General features: G+C 49.0%; 1 protein-coding gene across 5 annotated transcripts in view; it reads left to right on the plus strand.

The window, feature by feature from the left end:
• The window catches only part of ERG (ETS transcription factor ERG), a 265,893-nt gene that overhangs the window by 74,141 nt on the left and 175,212 nt on the right, over positions 1-16,540 (plus strand). For all 5 annotated transcript variants that reach the window (XM_053220550.1, XM_027041609.2, XM_027041610.2 and 2 more), the window contains one exon: positions 7,633-7,720. In XM_053220550.1, coding sequence (XP_053076525.1) covers positions 7,682-7,720 — 39 coding nt within the window. In that variant the 5' untranslated portion in view covers positions 7,633-7,681. The remainder of the gene's footprint in view (positions 1-7,632; positions 7,721-16,540) is intronic.

Consider the following 16,540-nt stretch of genomic DNA (forward strand, 5'->3'; position numbering starts at 1 on the left):
GTTTTCCCCAGCAGCTGGGAGAAATCACTGCAGACTGGGGGGCTCAGACAGCACAAACAGATCGCCAGCTCTGGAGGCTGGATGCCGAGGTCAAGGTGTGGGCAGAGTTCGTTCCTTCCGAGGCCGCGGGGGAGAGTCTGCCCCAGGCCTCTCTCCTTGGCGTGTGATGGCCATCTTCTCCCTGGGTGTTCATATCTTCTGCCCTCTAGATGAGTAAGGACACCAGTTGGATTGGCTTAGGGCCTACCCTGTGACCTCACTTTAACTCAATAACTTCTTTTTTTTTTAAATTTTTTACTAATGTTTATTTGATTGAGAGAGAGAGAGAGAGACAAAGTGCAAGCAGGGGAGAGGCAGAGAAAGAGAGAGGGAGACATAGAATCTGAAACAGGCTCCAGGCTCTGAGCTGTCAGCACAGAGCCCGATGCAGAGCTTGAACTCATGATTTGTGAGATCATGACCTGAGCGAAAGTTGGCCTCTTAACCGACTGAGCCACCCAGGTGCCCTTTTTTTTTTTTTCTATTTTTTTAAATGTTTATTTATTTTTGAGAAAGAGCGAGAGCGAGCAGGGGAGGGACAGACAGAATCTGAAGCAGGCTCCAGGCTCTGAACTGTCAGCAAGGAGCCTGATGCAGGGCTCGAACCCATGAACTGTGAAATCAGGACCTGAGCCAAAATCAAGAGTCAGATGTTTAACCAGCTGAGCCACCCAGGCGCCCCCAACATTCAGGTTTTAAGTCAAGGATGTTTCCAGTCAATTGACAAAGGTCCCTTATGAATTTGTTTATAGAGAATTATTTCTCTCAAAGCTGCAGCATTTTGCACAGTACCAAATCTTTGCTCTCTCAATCATAGTTACCACTTCCTAAGTGCTTATTGTGTACCTAGCACCACAAGAGGTTTCTTGGGTGTGATTTAATGTAATTTCACAAAAGCCTGGTGGAGTTGGCCGCGGAGGGAGAGCCCAAGAGTGGTCCCCACTCAGGTACTAACCAGTTGGGAACAGACCCTGGCCAAACCCAGTATTCACAGCTGTGTGAACCGCTGACCATCAGTTTGGAGGTAGAAAACTGAGGAGTCTCTTCTCCCCGCTCCTGACATCAGGTGTGTAGTGTCTTTTTCAACGCCATCAACGAATTTTCCCACTCTCCGACCCCAGCCGGGTATCCTGCAATTTAATTCGGTTCTGACACTCCCTGGGGTTAGTGTCCCGCCCCACACATGAAGGGCTCCGTCCCGCAAGACTGACCTCCTCCATCTACTTCAGATGCCAATTCAAGGTAGCAGGTCCCTCCCCAGATTGCCCACATTTCTGTCCAACTTGCCTACAGACCCGGGGTTCCCACATCCCCTTCCGTGATTCAGTAATTTGCTACAAGGACACAGAACTCAGGAGAATGCTGCACTCACTCTTACAGTCTATTATAAAGGATACAGGTGAACATGGTGAGATCTAGAAGGGTCCTGAGAACGGGTGCTTCTGTCCCCATGGAGTTGGAATGTATCACCCTCTTGGCTCTGACTCCTGTCATTTGGGTATATATATATATTTTAAGTTTTCATCACAAAGGCATATGAATTATTTAAAATTCTTTTCATGTTTGTTTTTGAGAGAGAGAGAGAGAGAGAGAGAGAGACAGAGCGTGAGTGGGGGAGGGGCAGAGAGAGAGGGAGACTCAGAATCTGAAGCGGGCTCCAGGCTCCGAGCTGTCAGCCCAGAGCCCGACACGGGGCTCAAACTCACAAACCATGAGATCATGACCTGAGCCGAAGTCGGATGCTTCACCAGCTGAGCCACCCAGGCGTCCCAAGGCATATCAATTATTAACTCAATCCCCAGCCCTTCTCCCTTCCCCAGAAGATGGTGGTGGGACCAAAAGCCCCAGGCTTCTCATCAAGGCGTGGTCTTCCTGGGACCTCCGTGACGCTCTCTAGGGGTCCCTCAAAGGTCACATCGTTAGAAGAGATGCTTCTATCGTTCTTCCCACTCAGGAAGAGCCAATAGTTTTAAGAGCTCTGTGCCAGGAACGGGGGAAAAGACCAAATATCTTTTCTATTTTTTTTTTCAAGTTTGTTTATTTTGAGAGAGAGAGAGAGCAGGGGAGGGGCAGAGAGAGAGGGAGAGAGAGAATCCCAAGCAGGCTCCACACGGTCAGTGCAGAGCCTGACTTGGGGTTCAAACTCACACACCGTGAGATCGTGACCTGAGCCAAAATCAAGAGTCAGACGCTTAACCGGCTGAGCCACCCAGGCGCCCGGAAATATCTCTTCTATTATACCACAGTCATGTTATCTCCATTTTACAGACGAGTAGCTATAGGCCCTACAGGGTGAAGTGGCCTTTTTCAGGTTTCTGAGAAGAGCACCCTCCCTCCTCCATGCATTCGAGGACCCTCTTGTCTCCCCAGCTGCACCCGTCCCCCATTCTGCACCACACCTGCGGTGCCTGGAAACCCACAGCTCCTGCCCAGACTGGCTTGAGCATCCCTAGGGCCTGCCCAGGCTTCTTTCCTGCAGTCTGTCTCGTTTGGTAGATTCTGTGTGTTTCCCTAGGCTTGAAGCATGGCCATCAGGGCAGCTGTTCGGTGGGGCATGGCAGTGTGGACTGGGGTGTCCACATGACTGTGGGAGGGCCCCTTGCATATGGACAGAATGGGGTTGGGAAGGACAGGTAGGTCACCTCCATGTGTGCTCTTGCCCAACCCTGCAAATATCCCTGTCTTCTCTGGACCATTTTGCACCCTTGCCTCCCGCATTATGAAATTCGTATTTTACTTGTGGTACTGTGTGTCCATCCACGCTTTATACACTTATAGTAAAGTAACCCAAATCAAATATTTGCTTCTGTTTTGTAGGACATTGGTATTTTTATTTTTAAAAATCTTACTAATTTTTTGAAATGTTTATTTATTTTGAGAGAGAGCATGTGCGAGCGGGGGAGGGCAGGGGGGGAGGACAGAGGATGGAAAGTCAGCCCTGTGCTGACGGCAGGGAACCCGATGCGGGGCTCGAACTCACGAACCGTGAGATCATGATCTGAGCCGAAGTCAGAGGCTCAAATGACTGAGCCTCCCAGGCGCCCCGACATCGGTATTTTTGAAAAAAGGATGAAGAACAGTGACAAGTAGAATTCTGTTGGGTATCAGTACATTTTATTTTTTAATATACCCAATGATGAAATAATGCTGGATCATGAAACACAAAGTCATAAACAGACACGTTACCAAATGAATTTATCGCAGGGAACAAATATTAAAGGAGGGGTTTTTAGACAGCATGGATCCAAGCTCTGCAAGGGTTCAAAGCCAGGTAAAATGGAAAATGAAAGCCTTCCCACAATGATACATAACCAAACGTCATTCATCAACAACTAAAGTCTGGAAAAATTAATCCTTAGCATCACAGAAAGAAATTTAGAAGCACTCTTTAAAAAAATCCACAAAATTCCTCCCAAAGAGCAGAAAAGAATAAGCATCTGAATGGATGCAGAACCAGTCAAGGACCTCTGTGGGAGGAGGTAGCTTGCTAAGTGGTAGAACTTTTATCCTCTTGGTCTCGAGGTGTTTTGCTTTTGAGCTGATCTGGTTTGCAAGGTGGGGCGCCATTTGCTCTGTGAATGTTTAATAAATCCCTCCGACGATGGTGATCCTGGTGGTGGTTGGAGGTTAAGGTCATATGCCTTGGTTCCCTCATGTATGGGGAGCAGGGGGGACTTTTTGTTCCCCACCTTCCCGCCTTCCGGCCAGCCCACATGCCTCAAGGCTCCTTGGTGGCACCTCCTTGGCTCCCCTCATGTGTCAACTCTCTCCTTCCTCTGGGTGTTGTCCTTGACCTTCATTGGGCACCTCTTGATATCTATATGGATTATTTTCCTGTTCCCATCCCTTGAGGGGTGCGGTGGTGATGCATCAGGAATATATACACCCCCTTCCCTGCCATTTCCTCTCTGAAAGTACCCACAGCTTCCCCATAAAAGACAGGAGACACAAACAGTTGTTCCTTAAGTTTATCTCTCGGTTGGTCACACACTGAATGGCAGCTGTAACTTCTGTGACATTTCTGTGGTCTCGGGCATCCGGAACGTTGATTCCATTTCGTTGTATCAGGAATCCCCAGAGAGTTGGCAGGGTCCCATCCTGTGAAGTGGAAATTCGGCTGCTCCAGGAAGGGCTCTGCAAAGCTCACAGGCCCTTCGGGTAGTGGTATCTTGGTTACTCTTCAGTTTCCAAACTCATTTTGAGGGGAGGACGGGGGTTTGAGGTCCTGTCTCTTAGCTGGATGGAAATGGTGCAGTTGTGTGTTGGGAGAAGTTTCTTTCCTTTGAAATCACTGTTTGAGTTCTTTGATCTCTGTAGCTAGAAAAGTTAAAAAATATTTAAGTTTATTTATTTTGAGAGAGAGAGAGAGAGAGAGAAAGAATGAGCAGGGGAGGGGCAGAGAGAGAGGGACAGAGAGAATCCCAAGCAGGCTCCACACTGTCAGTGCGGAGCCTGATATGGAACTTGAACCCATGAACCGTGAGATCTTGACCTGAGCTGAAACCAAGAGCCAGATGCTTCACCCACTGAGCCACCCAGGCGCCCCTAACTGGAAAAGTTTTAAGGGGGATCTTGATAGCCTGGTTATCCAAGGCATATTGTGTGTATTAGTAATTTACTGCTACAAAAATGCTGCGTAACAGCCACCCTAAATCTCAGTGGTTTGAAACAAGAAGAATTTATTTAGCTCACAAGCCTGTGGGTTGGCCATTCAGGTTGGCCTTGGTTGGCCAGTTTTGGTCTTGAGGTGTCCCTCCTGTGCCTAGGGTTTGGTTGTCTTATCAGATGATCTAGAATATTCTTGGCTGGGGATATGGGATGGCTTGGCCTTGCACCACATGCCTCTGTTCCTCCAGCGTTCTAGCCTGGCACGTTCCTGTGGTGGTGGGAATTTGCAAGTGGAAACAATTCATGTCTCTTGGGGCTTTATCCAGGAACTGGCACACTGCCCTTCTGGTGCATTCTGGTGACTGCAGCAAGTCGTGTGGACAGCTCCCAAACAAAGGTTGGGGAAACAAACGACCTCTTAGGTGTGCAAACCACAAAGTCATATGGCAGGAGGTGTAGACACAAGGAGGGGAGGGGAACTGGAACCATCACTGTAGGTCACCGTGGGGTGAGAGTACGCCATGAGCTACTTAGTCTCTGCCTTCTCTAGGTATCTAGAACACTTACCGGGTGTTTGGGTTCTCCATCTGTGATAAACTGTCCCCGGACCTCGTAGCTTAAAACAACAACTGATTTATTATTTCTCATGGTTCTGTGGGTGCCTGGACTCAGCTGATAGTTCTGTTTTCCTGATCTCAGCAGGGGCTGTGGCCACGTGAGAGATGATGTTCTAGAGTGTCCAGGGTGGCCGCCTTACGGGTCTGGCATAAGGTGCTGGCTGTCAGCTAGGCACCAGCCTTGGGCCTTGGCCACGTTGCCGTGCGGCTCGAAGTACGGGAACTGGGTTCCCAGAGTCAGGAAGAGGAATCTTCTGGATCTACGAAGGCTTGGGCTCCAGACTTCCAGTGGAACGTTCCTTCCACCGATTTGGTGGGAAGGGATGAACTTTAACTTGTTATAAGCGGCAGGATATGTGTGCAGAGAGAGGCAGAATTGGGAGGGGTGAGCTGCCCCAGGGGGATGCCAGAACATGTAGGAAGAACGGTTTGCTCCTGAGCGTGGGGTCGTGCAGCGGGGAGCCTTCCTTTTGTCAGGAAGGCTCGAGGATGGGCCTCTCTCAGGCCGAATGGCTTTGGGAGCAGAGTGTTGTTTCCTGGGGGGATCTCTGCTCTCCTGAGGAGACCGCCTTGGGGGAGGCGAAGGTTCTCGCGTCAGAGGAGCAGGGGTCCACGTTTGTCATCTCCTCGTTCAGCCACGCTCTCCCTGATTCGGGGAGGACTCCATGAAGCCCTTTTGGGAGACAGGCCCCAAGCACGCAGACCTGGAGGCGAAGGCTTCCCATGAGAAGCCCATCTTTGTTGGGAGTGGATGTGTTTGTGCCTTGAGAGGGTGAGAAAGCAGAACACAGACGTAGTTAGGGCTCCAGGGAGCGCCTTTGCGTACCCCTGGAAGAATGTGGTCGACAGCAAACTCAAGAGACAGCTCTCGTGGCTGTCGTCCTGGAATTGAACTGTTTATTTTCATGCGGCAGTTTACTACTGCTAAGAGCCCTAGGCCAGCTTTGCACAGAAGACAACGAAAAAGTGGTAGTTGAAAGAAAATGGTGATGGCACCTAAAGATATAAATTGAAAGAGGGGTTTTCAGTGCCAGAGGAGACATATGGCTAAGATGTACAGAGAACCAAAGGCGGGGCGGGGCGTGGTTCCTGCAGCCCAGGGGGAGGGTCCCCGGGACAAGAGAGGTGACCACAGGGTCAGTTATGACCAGAACGGTAGCCAAATAGGAGGGGGTGTCGAACGGGTGGTGGGAAGTGTGCGGAAGAACACCCCACCCCCCTCTCCTCCTGCCCCTGCACCGTCTCCAGATGGTGTCACAGGGACCAAACATGTTGGGGGCCAGAGGGCAAGGGAGCCCTACCGAGGCAGCCTGTGGGGGTCAGCCCTGGGGGCACGGGGCAGGGAAGGGGGCCACGGAGGGTGGCTCTGGGGATGGGAAGGGACAGACGGACAGGAACCAGAACAGGCCGGTTTATCATCTGAATAAAGGAATACATTGGATGAGGTCTTTATCCTTAGAGTATGGACACCTTTAAATTTAACTCATTTAAATTTAAATTAAATTCTAAAATGAATTAACATACCTTCCTCGTATAGGGCTTAACCAGTTCATCTTGTCAAACTGAAATGTCTTAGCGGTCTCAGAGTCAGGCCAGTGCGACTTGAATCCTGGCTCCGTTGCTTATTAAGCAGGTGATCCCGAACAAATCGGTGACCCTTCCTGGGTCTCCATGTCCCCGACTGGACAGTGGGGATGCTGACTCTCAGACGGTGGTTAGGATAAAATGAGAAAATTCCTGTGGAGCCCTTGGTCCAAGGGCTGCTGCTTAGGCATTCAATGAGTGATAGCTGTGCTTTTCATGAAGAGCTTAACTGTGAACTTGTAAAGATGTTTAGGTGGTATTAGTTTTTTTTTTTTTATGTTTATTTTTGAGAGAGACAGAGCGTGAGCAGGGGAGGAGCAGAGAGAGAGGGAGACACAGAATCCCAAGCAGGCTCTAAGCTCTGAGCTGTCGGCACAGAGCCCGACGCGGGGCTCGAACCCACGAACCCTGAGATCGTGACCTGAGCTGAAATCAGATGCTTAGCCCACTGAGCCCCCCAGGCGCCCCTCATTTCTTCCTTTAAACGATCCCTCACCGACGCTGCCCGTGTACCATGATGTGTGTGGGCTGCCTGTGACGTGGGTTTGTTTGGGCTTGTCAGACCACTGTCTCACTGGCCCTCAAAGGCAGTGACATACCCGGCAGGAGAGAACTGGATTTTCCAGGAGCTTCATTAGGGCGCTTCCTGCCCTAGCAAGGTGCTTGCTGGGGCAAACACGTTCAAAAGCTGTGATTCTTTTACCGTAGTGTGTGGCGTTCGGTCCTAACGGAAAGCAAAGCGTGGAAACGTGGTTATTGACCACTGTCCCTTTTTGTCACCCAGCTGCCTCAGGTTCTGAGTGGATGGTGAACGAGCTGGTCGACTGAAGGACATGGTTCAGACTGTCCCGGACCCAGCAGCTCATATCAAGGTAGGTTTCATCTCGGCCGGGGAGCCGCTCTTGCTTCCTCCTTGGCTGGATTTTGGTGGATGCCTGCCCACACATCAGTCCGTGCGGGGGGCAGCCAGCCTCTGCCGTGGGCCCGGTCCGGCCCGCCACCTGTTTCTAGACCGCCATGAGCTAAGAAAATGGTCTTCACAATATGCAGCGGTTGAAAACAATCAAAAGAAGAAGAATGTTTCCTAACCCGTGGTAAATTAGATCTCGTTGTCCATAAAGAAAGTTTTGCTTTCTTCCTGGTTTCCACACCGTGTGTGGCTGCTTTTGTGTCCTGACGGCAGAGCTGAGTGGCGGCGACCAAGACCGCGTGATCCGCAAAGCTGAAAGTATTTACTGTCTGACCTTCGGCAGAACATGGCTGACCCCCGAATTGACACAGAAGCCACATCCGGATTCTTCCAGCTTCTGTTTTAACGCCACCCCCTTGCCCCTTGCCTGGGGTTACCCGGGAGGATGCCGGAGGCTGTGCCCTCGCACTTCCTGTGCCCAGGGGTGGTTTTACCTGGCCACGCCCGCACGTGGCACCTGTTCCACCTGTTGCCCAGCTGCACCTCCCCGTGTCTTTGGAGGTGAGGCAACAAGGTTGAGTCCCGAGCCACCCGGGAGTCCTGAGAGGAAGCCGGCCCGCCCGTTTGGCACACACGGGCACAGCCGCCGGGAGGAAATGAAGAGATGGCTTTAATAACTTGACCCAAATAAAAGTTACAGGAAACACTGGGGCTTGAGCCACATTACCCAGATCGGCTGTCTACACCTGTGCTAGTTAGTTCAGCTGTCTACACTGGCCCAAATCGTCCGCCACCTTGCCAGTTCTGCACGTCCCCTGCATGTATTCATTTTCCCTAAGTGGCCTCGTAGGTATCACTCATCTAAATGTTCTTTGCCTGAAACATTTCCTGAAAACGGAAAGTGGCTTCTAATTGAAAGGAAAGTTCACCCTTTTTTGGCCAAAATATGAAGTGCCCTCCAACATCACGCACACGCACGCACACATCTTAAAAGCAGCGCGCTTGGGAGTGCTATGTACCGGGTGTAATTCACACTCTTCCTCCACGTTTGACCGCGGATTTAGAAGTGACGGGTTCAGTGCGTTGTTCAAGGTTGGTGGGTGCTCCCGAGGCGTCTGAAAGAGGGGCTCCCCAAGGGGTGTTGAGCCTTCAGCGTCGGGGAGGAGCAGACCTCTGTGGCGGACACTGTCGTGTGGCTTGTGTGTGATGTCTCACTGGGGCCGGGACAGTTATGCCTGTAACACGTGCAGTGGGCAGTCTCCCGTGGACGTGGTAAGGCTCCTTTGGAAGTTCCTGGGGCGTATTTGGCAAGCGTGTCCGTGCCACACAGGGACGGGGGAGGGGGAAGGCTTTTTCCGTTTCGTCTTTGTTGACCGTGAAGCTGAGGGATGCAAATAAAAGCTCATGGAGAAGGCCATTAGAGAAGAATCTTCTGTGCCTCAGGCTATGAAGGTCAACTACCCAAAGTCATCATGGTTGGCATTTTATTCCTAGCCAACGGGAAGGAAAAGCTGAAGTTGGCAAGAAATCATTAGGGCTTGTTTTTAAAAGTTAATTCATCAAATGCAAATAGTCTTAGATAAACCTAAGAAGCATGACCTCTGAAGATGTGTTTAGTGGACAGGTTGGTATTTGATCTCAGGAGCGAGCTGTATTTCCAGCTTTGATTTCTCTTATTATCATCATAGCCGTTACCATAAATGTAAGTGAAGGCTGAAGAGAAAGAGAACCAGGAGAATTTTTTTTTTAATACATATCAACTCAGAAAGTAAAAATAAAAAAGTAAATCTCAGCTCACATTGCTTCTGTGTGTTTTGAAGATGAACTGGCAGTTAGAAGTGCCGTTATTAGCAGCTGATGTTGGCTCTGAGTTGCAGAGAATTATATTAAAGACATTTGTTTCCTTTGTAAAATCTATCAAATTCCAGCTATTGGAATCTGAATAATTATTCCTGGACTTCCCCCCCCCCCTTTTTTTTTTGTATATGGAATTGGTATCCTTGCCAAAATAGTTAAGAAAATAGATGGCCTTCCATGGCTTCCTTAAAACACCTGATTTGGGAAATTTATTCACTAAAATTTTATGTGCTGTGAAGTCTCTGGTTGTGGACTGAGTGCAGCTTTTATTTCTGGGAGGGGAAGTTCTTATAAATGGCATATGAACCGTTCCACTTGATGTGTTAATGTAAATAGTGGAAGATTTTGTCTTTGGCTCATTGCTACTGAACGTTTTTTTTTTTCTCATCTGAAAAGGACCTGAATTCCCCACAGAAGTGACTTAACATTGCAGGTGTGCGTGGAAACAGACTTTTATGACTTCACATTTGTGTCCATAGTCTGATCCGGAGGGAAGTCATGTTCCTTTCATATTTAAGAAATTTATTCTCCATGATTTACTATAACCCTCTACTGCCAGAACAAATTACTTTTCCCCTTTTATATGTTTAAGGAGCTAGAAATAATAATAATAAAAGGGAGGGATGGTAAGTAACTGTGAAATATAGAACATTCTTGATTTAAAAGAATATTAAGAGTTGTGGCAATTTCGTTGACAAAGAGAATGAGCAGAACTTTAATAAGAAAACATTTTCAGCTTATTCTCTGTCGGTGCTAAAACCAAGTCACTAAGCACATTTTAATTTGTCTTTCTCTGCTGGTCCTTCCACGTCCTGTCTTACGCTAGAAATTGTACTTCTGTGTCACATAAGCATGATCCTAGCATGTCAGGTGTATGACCATGCTTCTGCTCTGCTGGGTGGGTGCAGTCCATGGCTGTCAAACGTCAACCCACGCTATTATCCCAAGGAGGGAAAGACTTGCAGGTTTATTTTGTTAGGATTCGAGACTTTGGTCATTAATTCTCATTCTAATGTTTATTTTTGGGGGAGAGAGAGAGAGAGAGAGAGAGAGAGAGCACGCATGAGTGGTAGAGGGGCAGAGAGGGAGACACAGAATCAGAAGCAGGCTCCAGGCTCCGAGCTGTCAGCCCAGAGCCCGACACAGGGCTCGAACTCGTGAACCACGAAATCACGATCTGAGCCGAAGTCAGATACTTAACCAACCCAGGCGCCCCCCCCTCATTAATTCTCATTCTGATAAAGGAATTTTTGATTCACGTTATTGCGTTTCTTCTCAAGAATTTCATCCTCTTAATACTTCCATATACTAACATTTGAGGAAAAGGAATAACATATTAGTCAAGTTTACAGCTTTAAAGAGACAGCCGATTGGCACATTTTTTAACTGTTCCCTTTAAGGCTGTTCACCAGGTATTCGCATAGAAGGTTGTACGTTTCGGAACTGATCAAGCGAGGCCTGTATGAATTCTAGTTTCACTCACTGGTCCACCAGAGGTGTGTGTGATCTAGGGATGCCGGTTACAGAACTGTCTGCCTCATGCATCCGGGCTAGGTTCATGTCGTGGATCAGAGCGAGGGTTCTGGCATCTTAAGACTTGATTCAAATCCTGCTCCCTCATTTACTAACCTGGGTGGTTTTGAACAGGTGCCTGGGGTTTCCTCTTATTTGAAATGCAAGCACTGACTTTGTGGGGTCAGAGTGAGGACTCTGTAATTACACGCAGCACACAAAAACCCCATTGAGTGTTGACCTACTGTGAGCTGTTCCTGTGGTATTCTATAAAATGAGGGTAGCATCCCTCTTAAAAATACAGTATTATAGTGTCTGTGATGACACGGAACAGCATGGGTCTGTCTTACAAAACACGGAGTCGGGTGAAAAAAAAAGTCCAAAACAATGTGATCTATGGCACAGTGCTTTTCACAAATACATGAAAACATGTCCACTTCCCCAGTGTCATGTAATTTTCATGCATGCACTTAAAACATAGTGATCACATCAGAGTAGATGGTGCACAGGTGGGATATGTTGTCTGGTGGCTTTGAGAGAAGGGTTAAGGGAAAAAATAATAATACAGAGATAGTACCAGTTTATAGCATTGAGGTTCGGATGCGGTGCTCAGGATGGTCTCCTGCACACTGGGGGAGGGGGAGCGTAAATCGGCATGACCCTTTGGTGTGTAAGTCAAGTGTTGCCTAGTGAGGCTGAAGACGCACCGACCCTGTGCTCCAGTGGTCCCACCCCTGGGTACACACCTGTTGCCCTTGGATGCCTGGAGATGGGCATGAGGAAAAAGTGAACAACCCAGATGCCCACCAGGAGAATGGATAAATGAATGGCATTCTAGCCCTATAACGGAATACTATACAGCAGTGAAAATAACAAGTGTCTGCCTGTGTCTGTGTATCAGTGTGGATGATTCTCAAGGTTGGGAAAAAAAAACAAGTCACAGGAGAGTAAATACAATGTGATTCCACATGTAAAGCTCAAAAAGTGGTGGGACTGGGGCGCCTGGGTGGCTCAGTCAGTTGAGCGTCTGACTTCGGCTCAGGTCATGATCTCACGGTTTGTGGGTTCGAGCCCCGCGTCGGGCTCTGTGCTGACAGCTCAGAGCCTGAAGGCTGCTTCCGATTCTGCCCCTCCCCTCTCTGCTCCCGTTCTGTCTCTGTCTCTCTCTCAAAAATAAATAAGCATTTAAAAAAATGTGATGGGACTGAAAACATCATGTTGTCACAGAAAACTATGTGTGTCGGAAAGAAAAAAAAGCCACATTGAGTACATACTTCGGGACGGGCCTTACTTACCTTGTCAGGGAGGAGAGAGCTTGGGGAACGGGTTTCTGAGGTTGCCTGTTGTGAGCTGAGTAGCACCTTCCCTGTACCCACAAGGGGCTTGGGGTGGGTGGGGGAATAAGGGACCACAAAGACACAGCACCTGCCATCCAGGGTGCAAGTCACATGTTCCTAAACACCTGGGATGTGGCGCTGCACGCAGCCAAGGAGGGACCCAGGGCAGGGGGTGGGCAGACGCCTAAGGGAAGCTGCCTGACCTGCTCTACCCACTCACCTGTCCTCACCTGTGAGCAGGTGCTCAGCTATCCTCACCCATCCCCCTCACGGCACCTATGCCCACATGTCCACCACTTCTGATCGCCTAGTGGCCTCAAGTCCTCCGAGGTATCACACTTAACTGTTTATTGCAGGGGAGGCACGCGGGGGGTTCTGAGCATGCTCCACACGACCATTGGCTCGCAGGTGCAGTTCGGGAGCCTCTACGCCTAGAAATGTCTGGAGTCTGTCACTCCACTGACACACTGACCCCCTGTCGTCCCCAGGAGGGTGGCCAGCCTCGGTTCTGTTGTCCACTAGAACTGGTCTAGATCCCGCTCCCTAAGAGTCTCTATGAGGATCAGTCACAGTTGATGGACCGTGGAATAAACGAGGGCTCCGTCCTGGTTTCCCGTTGATTCTGCAGGTGGAGAAGGACCAAAAAATCGGTTTACTCGGTCCTGTTTCTGATGGTGATTCCCCCTCCCCCTGCTTCTTTTCCTCTTCCTTTCAGCTTTTATATTTTTTGCTTATTTTTTGTAAATGTGTTGGGACCAGTAGTCTGGGTTTGAAACTTGGCTTCACTTACCGATTGCCTCCGTTTCCTTAGCTGTAAAATGGGGGTAAATAGTGTACCTGCCTCAGAATCATGAGAATTAGACTAGTTCATGTTAACATATTTAAAGTGTTCAGAGCACACAGTAAGCACTTATTATCACATTACATGTTACTATCAGTATATTATGATGTCATTAATACATTTGCTATATATTAATGTATAATGTTATCTTTTATCATATTTATATGTTACAGTAATTATAAAACATCGTATCAATAAAATATTGGTATTTTTAACATTAATATTAATGTATTAAAAATGTGTTGACATATCAGTATGTTAATATATTAATACTGTTAGTATAACAATCTAGTTATATTATTAAATATGGCAGTTATAGAATATATTGTTATATTATTAATATATAATGTTATATATTAGCATACTCTCACACAGTAGCAGTAGAAAGGAAGAGGGAAGAAGAGATAGTATTCTGGAGGAAAATAGACATAAGGTCAGTACTTGCCAAGGAGTGAACTGCCGAATTGACTTTGTTCCCACGTGATTCGTGGCCGCCGCTCTGGAAGTGACGCTGAATGTTTCTGACTGTAAATCATGCCACGTGTAAGCTCTCTTTGTGTGTCATGGAAGGTTCTAGAAGAGTTTTAGGAAGTAGCCAGCAATTGAGCGGGAGGTCACTGGGAAGCTGGAGAGCCCAGCCCGTGAGCAGGAGTCTTAAAGTAACAGATGCAGGAAGTCCCCCAACCTGCATCCCGAGTAGGGGGTGGGGGGACTTGGTGGTGATTTAATCCGTTGCTCGGGAGAAGGAAGAAGCGTGGAGCTCACTTACTAACCCCGACCCATTGAGTTGCAGACATTTCCCACATATTTGCAAACCTGGTTTATAGTAACTGCTTCACCGGAAGGTAGAAAGTTTATCCTCTTGAAAGCATACTCAGCAGAGACCCGGTTTCCCTCCAAAGTCTGTGTACTGTGAAGACGATAGAAGCCTTTGATACGCTGCCTGACTTTTCCTCAGCAAATCAGCTTTGATCAGACTCCAGCGGGATGACTGATGCCTGATGACTTTGTGGCCATTTATAGCCACACTTCCTTTTCTGCAGAATGGTGGTGCTTAATTAAACATAGAACGGCAGAATTTCTCCAATGAAGGTGTATTATTTTTATAATCAGAAAATAATATTGCCTAGGGGCGCCTGGGCGCCTCAGTGGTTTAAACGTCTGACTCTCGATATCGGCTCAGGTCGTGAACTTGATGTTGTGAGATCCGGCCCCGTGTCGGCCTCCGCACTGTCCGCGTGGAGCCTGCTTGGGATTCTCTCTGCCTCTCTCTCTCTCTCTCAAAATAAATAAACATTAAAAAGGAAAACAATGTTCCTTGAAGATACCAAGATATTTGATATAGCAAAACAGTGGAGACTTCTAACATCTGACGGCCCGCCTGCAGATACCTAATGTATGAGGTTTGCCAAAGGTGGGCTGCACTTTCTGTCTCCTCACTGGCTTGCTGTGTCGCTGGGGACCGAGCTCAGTCACCTGTTGTTGGGGGCTGTGCTGCGGATGCAGCGGGGGTTCGGTGGCACGTTCCCCTAGCCATGCTGCACAGAGCCCCCGAAACCGGGGACTCCTTGCTAAGATTCAGAGATGCTGACGTTCAGGGAGGACACCAGCTTTATCGGGAGGTATAGGCAGGGCTGGAGGAGACCCGGTCGCTTTCCAGGGCCATGGTTAGAACCCTACAGAGCTGGCACTTCTCTCCCAGAGGCGGTCTCAAACATATTCTGGAGAGCGAGTCAGAATGCAGATTCCTGGGCTCCCCCCCGCCAGCTGCTTCTCCAGTAAGTTTGGGTTGGACTCGGGAGCTGCGTTTCTACAAGCACTTGCAGTGTTTCTGGGGACTTGGCTTCAACAGTGAATAATTGTCAGTTTTTAACCCAGCCTTAGATCACCGATAAATACGTACCAAAGCAACTGATTTCTTCTTTTCTGTCTGCGTAGGGGGCTATGTTGTTCCACACCATCGCTCTGAATATCCTAGCCACACCTGTAAGGGTTTCAAGAACACATTTCGGACGTGGGTTTCAAAACATCTGCACGTTTCCTGGGCTCTGTGATCGGGTGTGACAGAGTCCAGAGGAAAAAAAGCATCACTTGTCACTTCTTCTGCCTTCTGGGAAGTTAACTTACCAAGAATTTGAATCAAGAGTTTTTCCAGGTCAGCACCCAGCATTTGAGTGTTCGAGAGATGGCACGGGGCGGGGTCCCTGCCGCACGTGACGGTCCCTCTGTGCAGCTGGGGTTCGAGCATTGCCATCGCCCTTGGTGCCACACTCAGCACTGGGGACGCGTACGTCGAGGAGGCAGGAGCTGGAGGCCAGGTCAGGCTGCAGCGAGTTCAGGACGCGAAGGGCACATTTCCCGGCGGTGCTCCCCACTTCCGGCCTGCTCCTGTGACTGAGCGGGAACGAGCCTTGCTTGACCTCTCCTTGGTTTAATCTCCACCTGCTCCTTTTCCTTTGGCACCTCTTTACCTTCTGATCTCCAACGTCAGCGATCGCCTTCGTGCGGGAGATTGTGCTACCTCTCGCCCTGGTTTCTTCCCTGAGCTCCGGCCTTCGTTTCTAGACACCTGCTAGACGGCTCGCCTGGATGTGGCTACGGGTGCCTTCAACTCAGATACCAGTCAGCGGAGCCTTACATCCGTTTGTGTGATACTTCCGGTCTCCAGAGCACCCTCCCATCCCCTGCTGCATTGAGTCCAGAGTTCAAGTGGTTTGTCTGGGTCGCAGAGAGCCCAGCCTCCGCCAAGGTCAGGTTCAGGCTGCTATAGCATCGTTTCCTTTCTAGTACTTCCTCCCTTTGGGGCAAGGCCGCTCTAGGATAGCGGGTGAGCAGGCAGTGTGTGAGGCCAGACTTTATGAGCTCAGGTATGACCTTTGAAACGGATGTGTTTGGGGCAAGTTACTGAGCCCCTATGAGCCTCAGTCCTCCATCAGGAGGTGAGGAAAACGATAGCACCTCCTCGGCTTGCAGCAGGGTCAGGCGAGGTGATTCGTGGGGAGGCGTTAGAATAGTGTCTGGTGAGTAGCAGTGGTTACTGTTGTCATTACTGCCACCACCATCATCTCATCATCGTCGTCACATAGGCATTTTTGTTCATCCTTTTCTCCCTTTTTCACAGCGGCCACTTGTCTCAGGGACCCAGGCTTAAAACTTAAGGCTTCTCTTCAGCCTGTCTCTGCTCACTCCGTGTCTGGCTCACAGCACCTGCTCTGTAAGGCACTAGGACAGGGCT

The sequence above is a fragment of the Acinonyx jubatus genome, chromosome C2 (assembly GCF_027475565.1).
Source record: "Acinonyx jubatus isolate Ajub_Pintada_27869175 chromosome C2, VMU_Ajub_asm_v1.0, whole genome shotgun sequence".
Lineage (NCBI taxonomy): Eukaryota > Metazoa > Chordata > Mammalia > Carnivora > Felidae > Acinonyx > Acinonyx jubatus.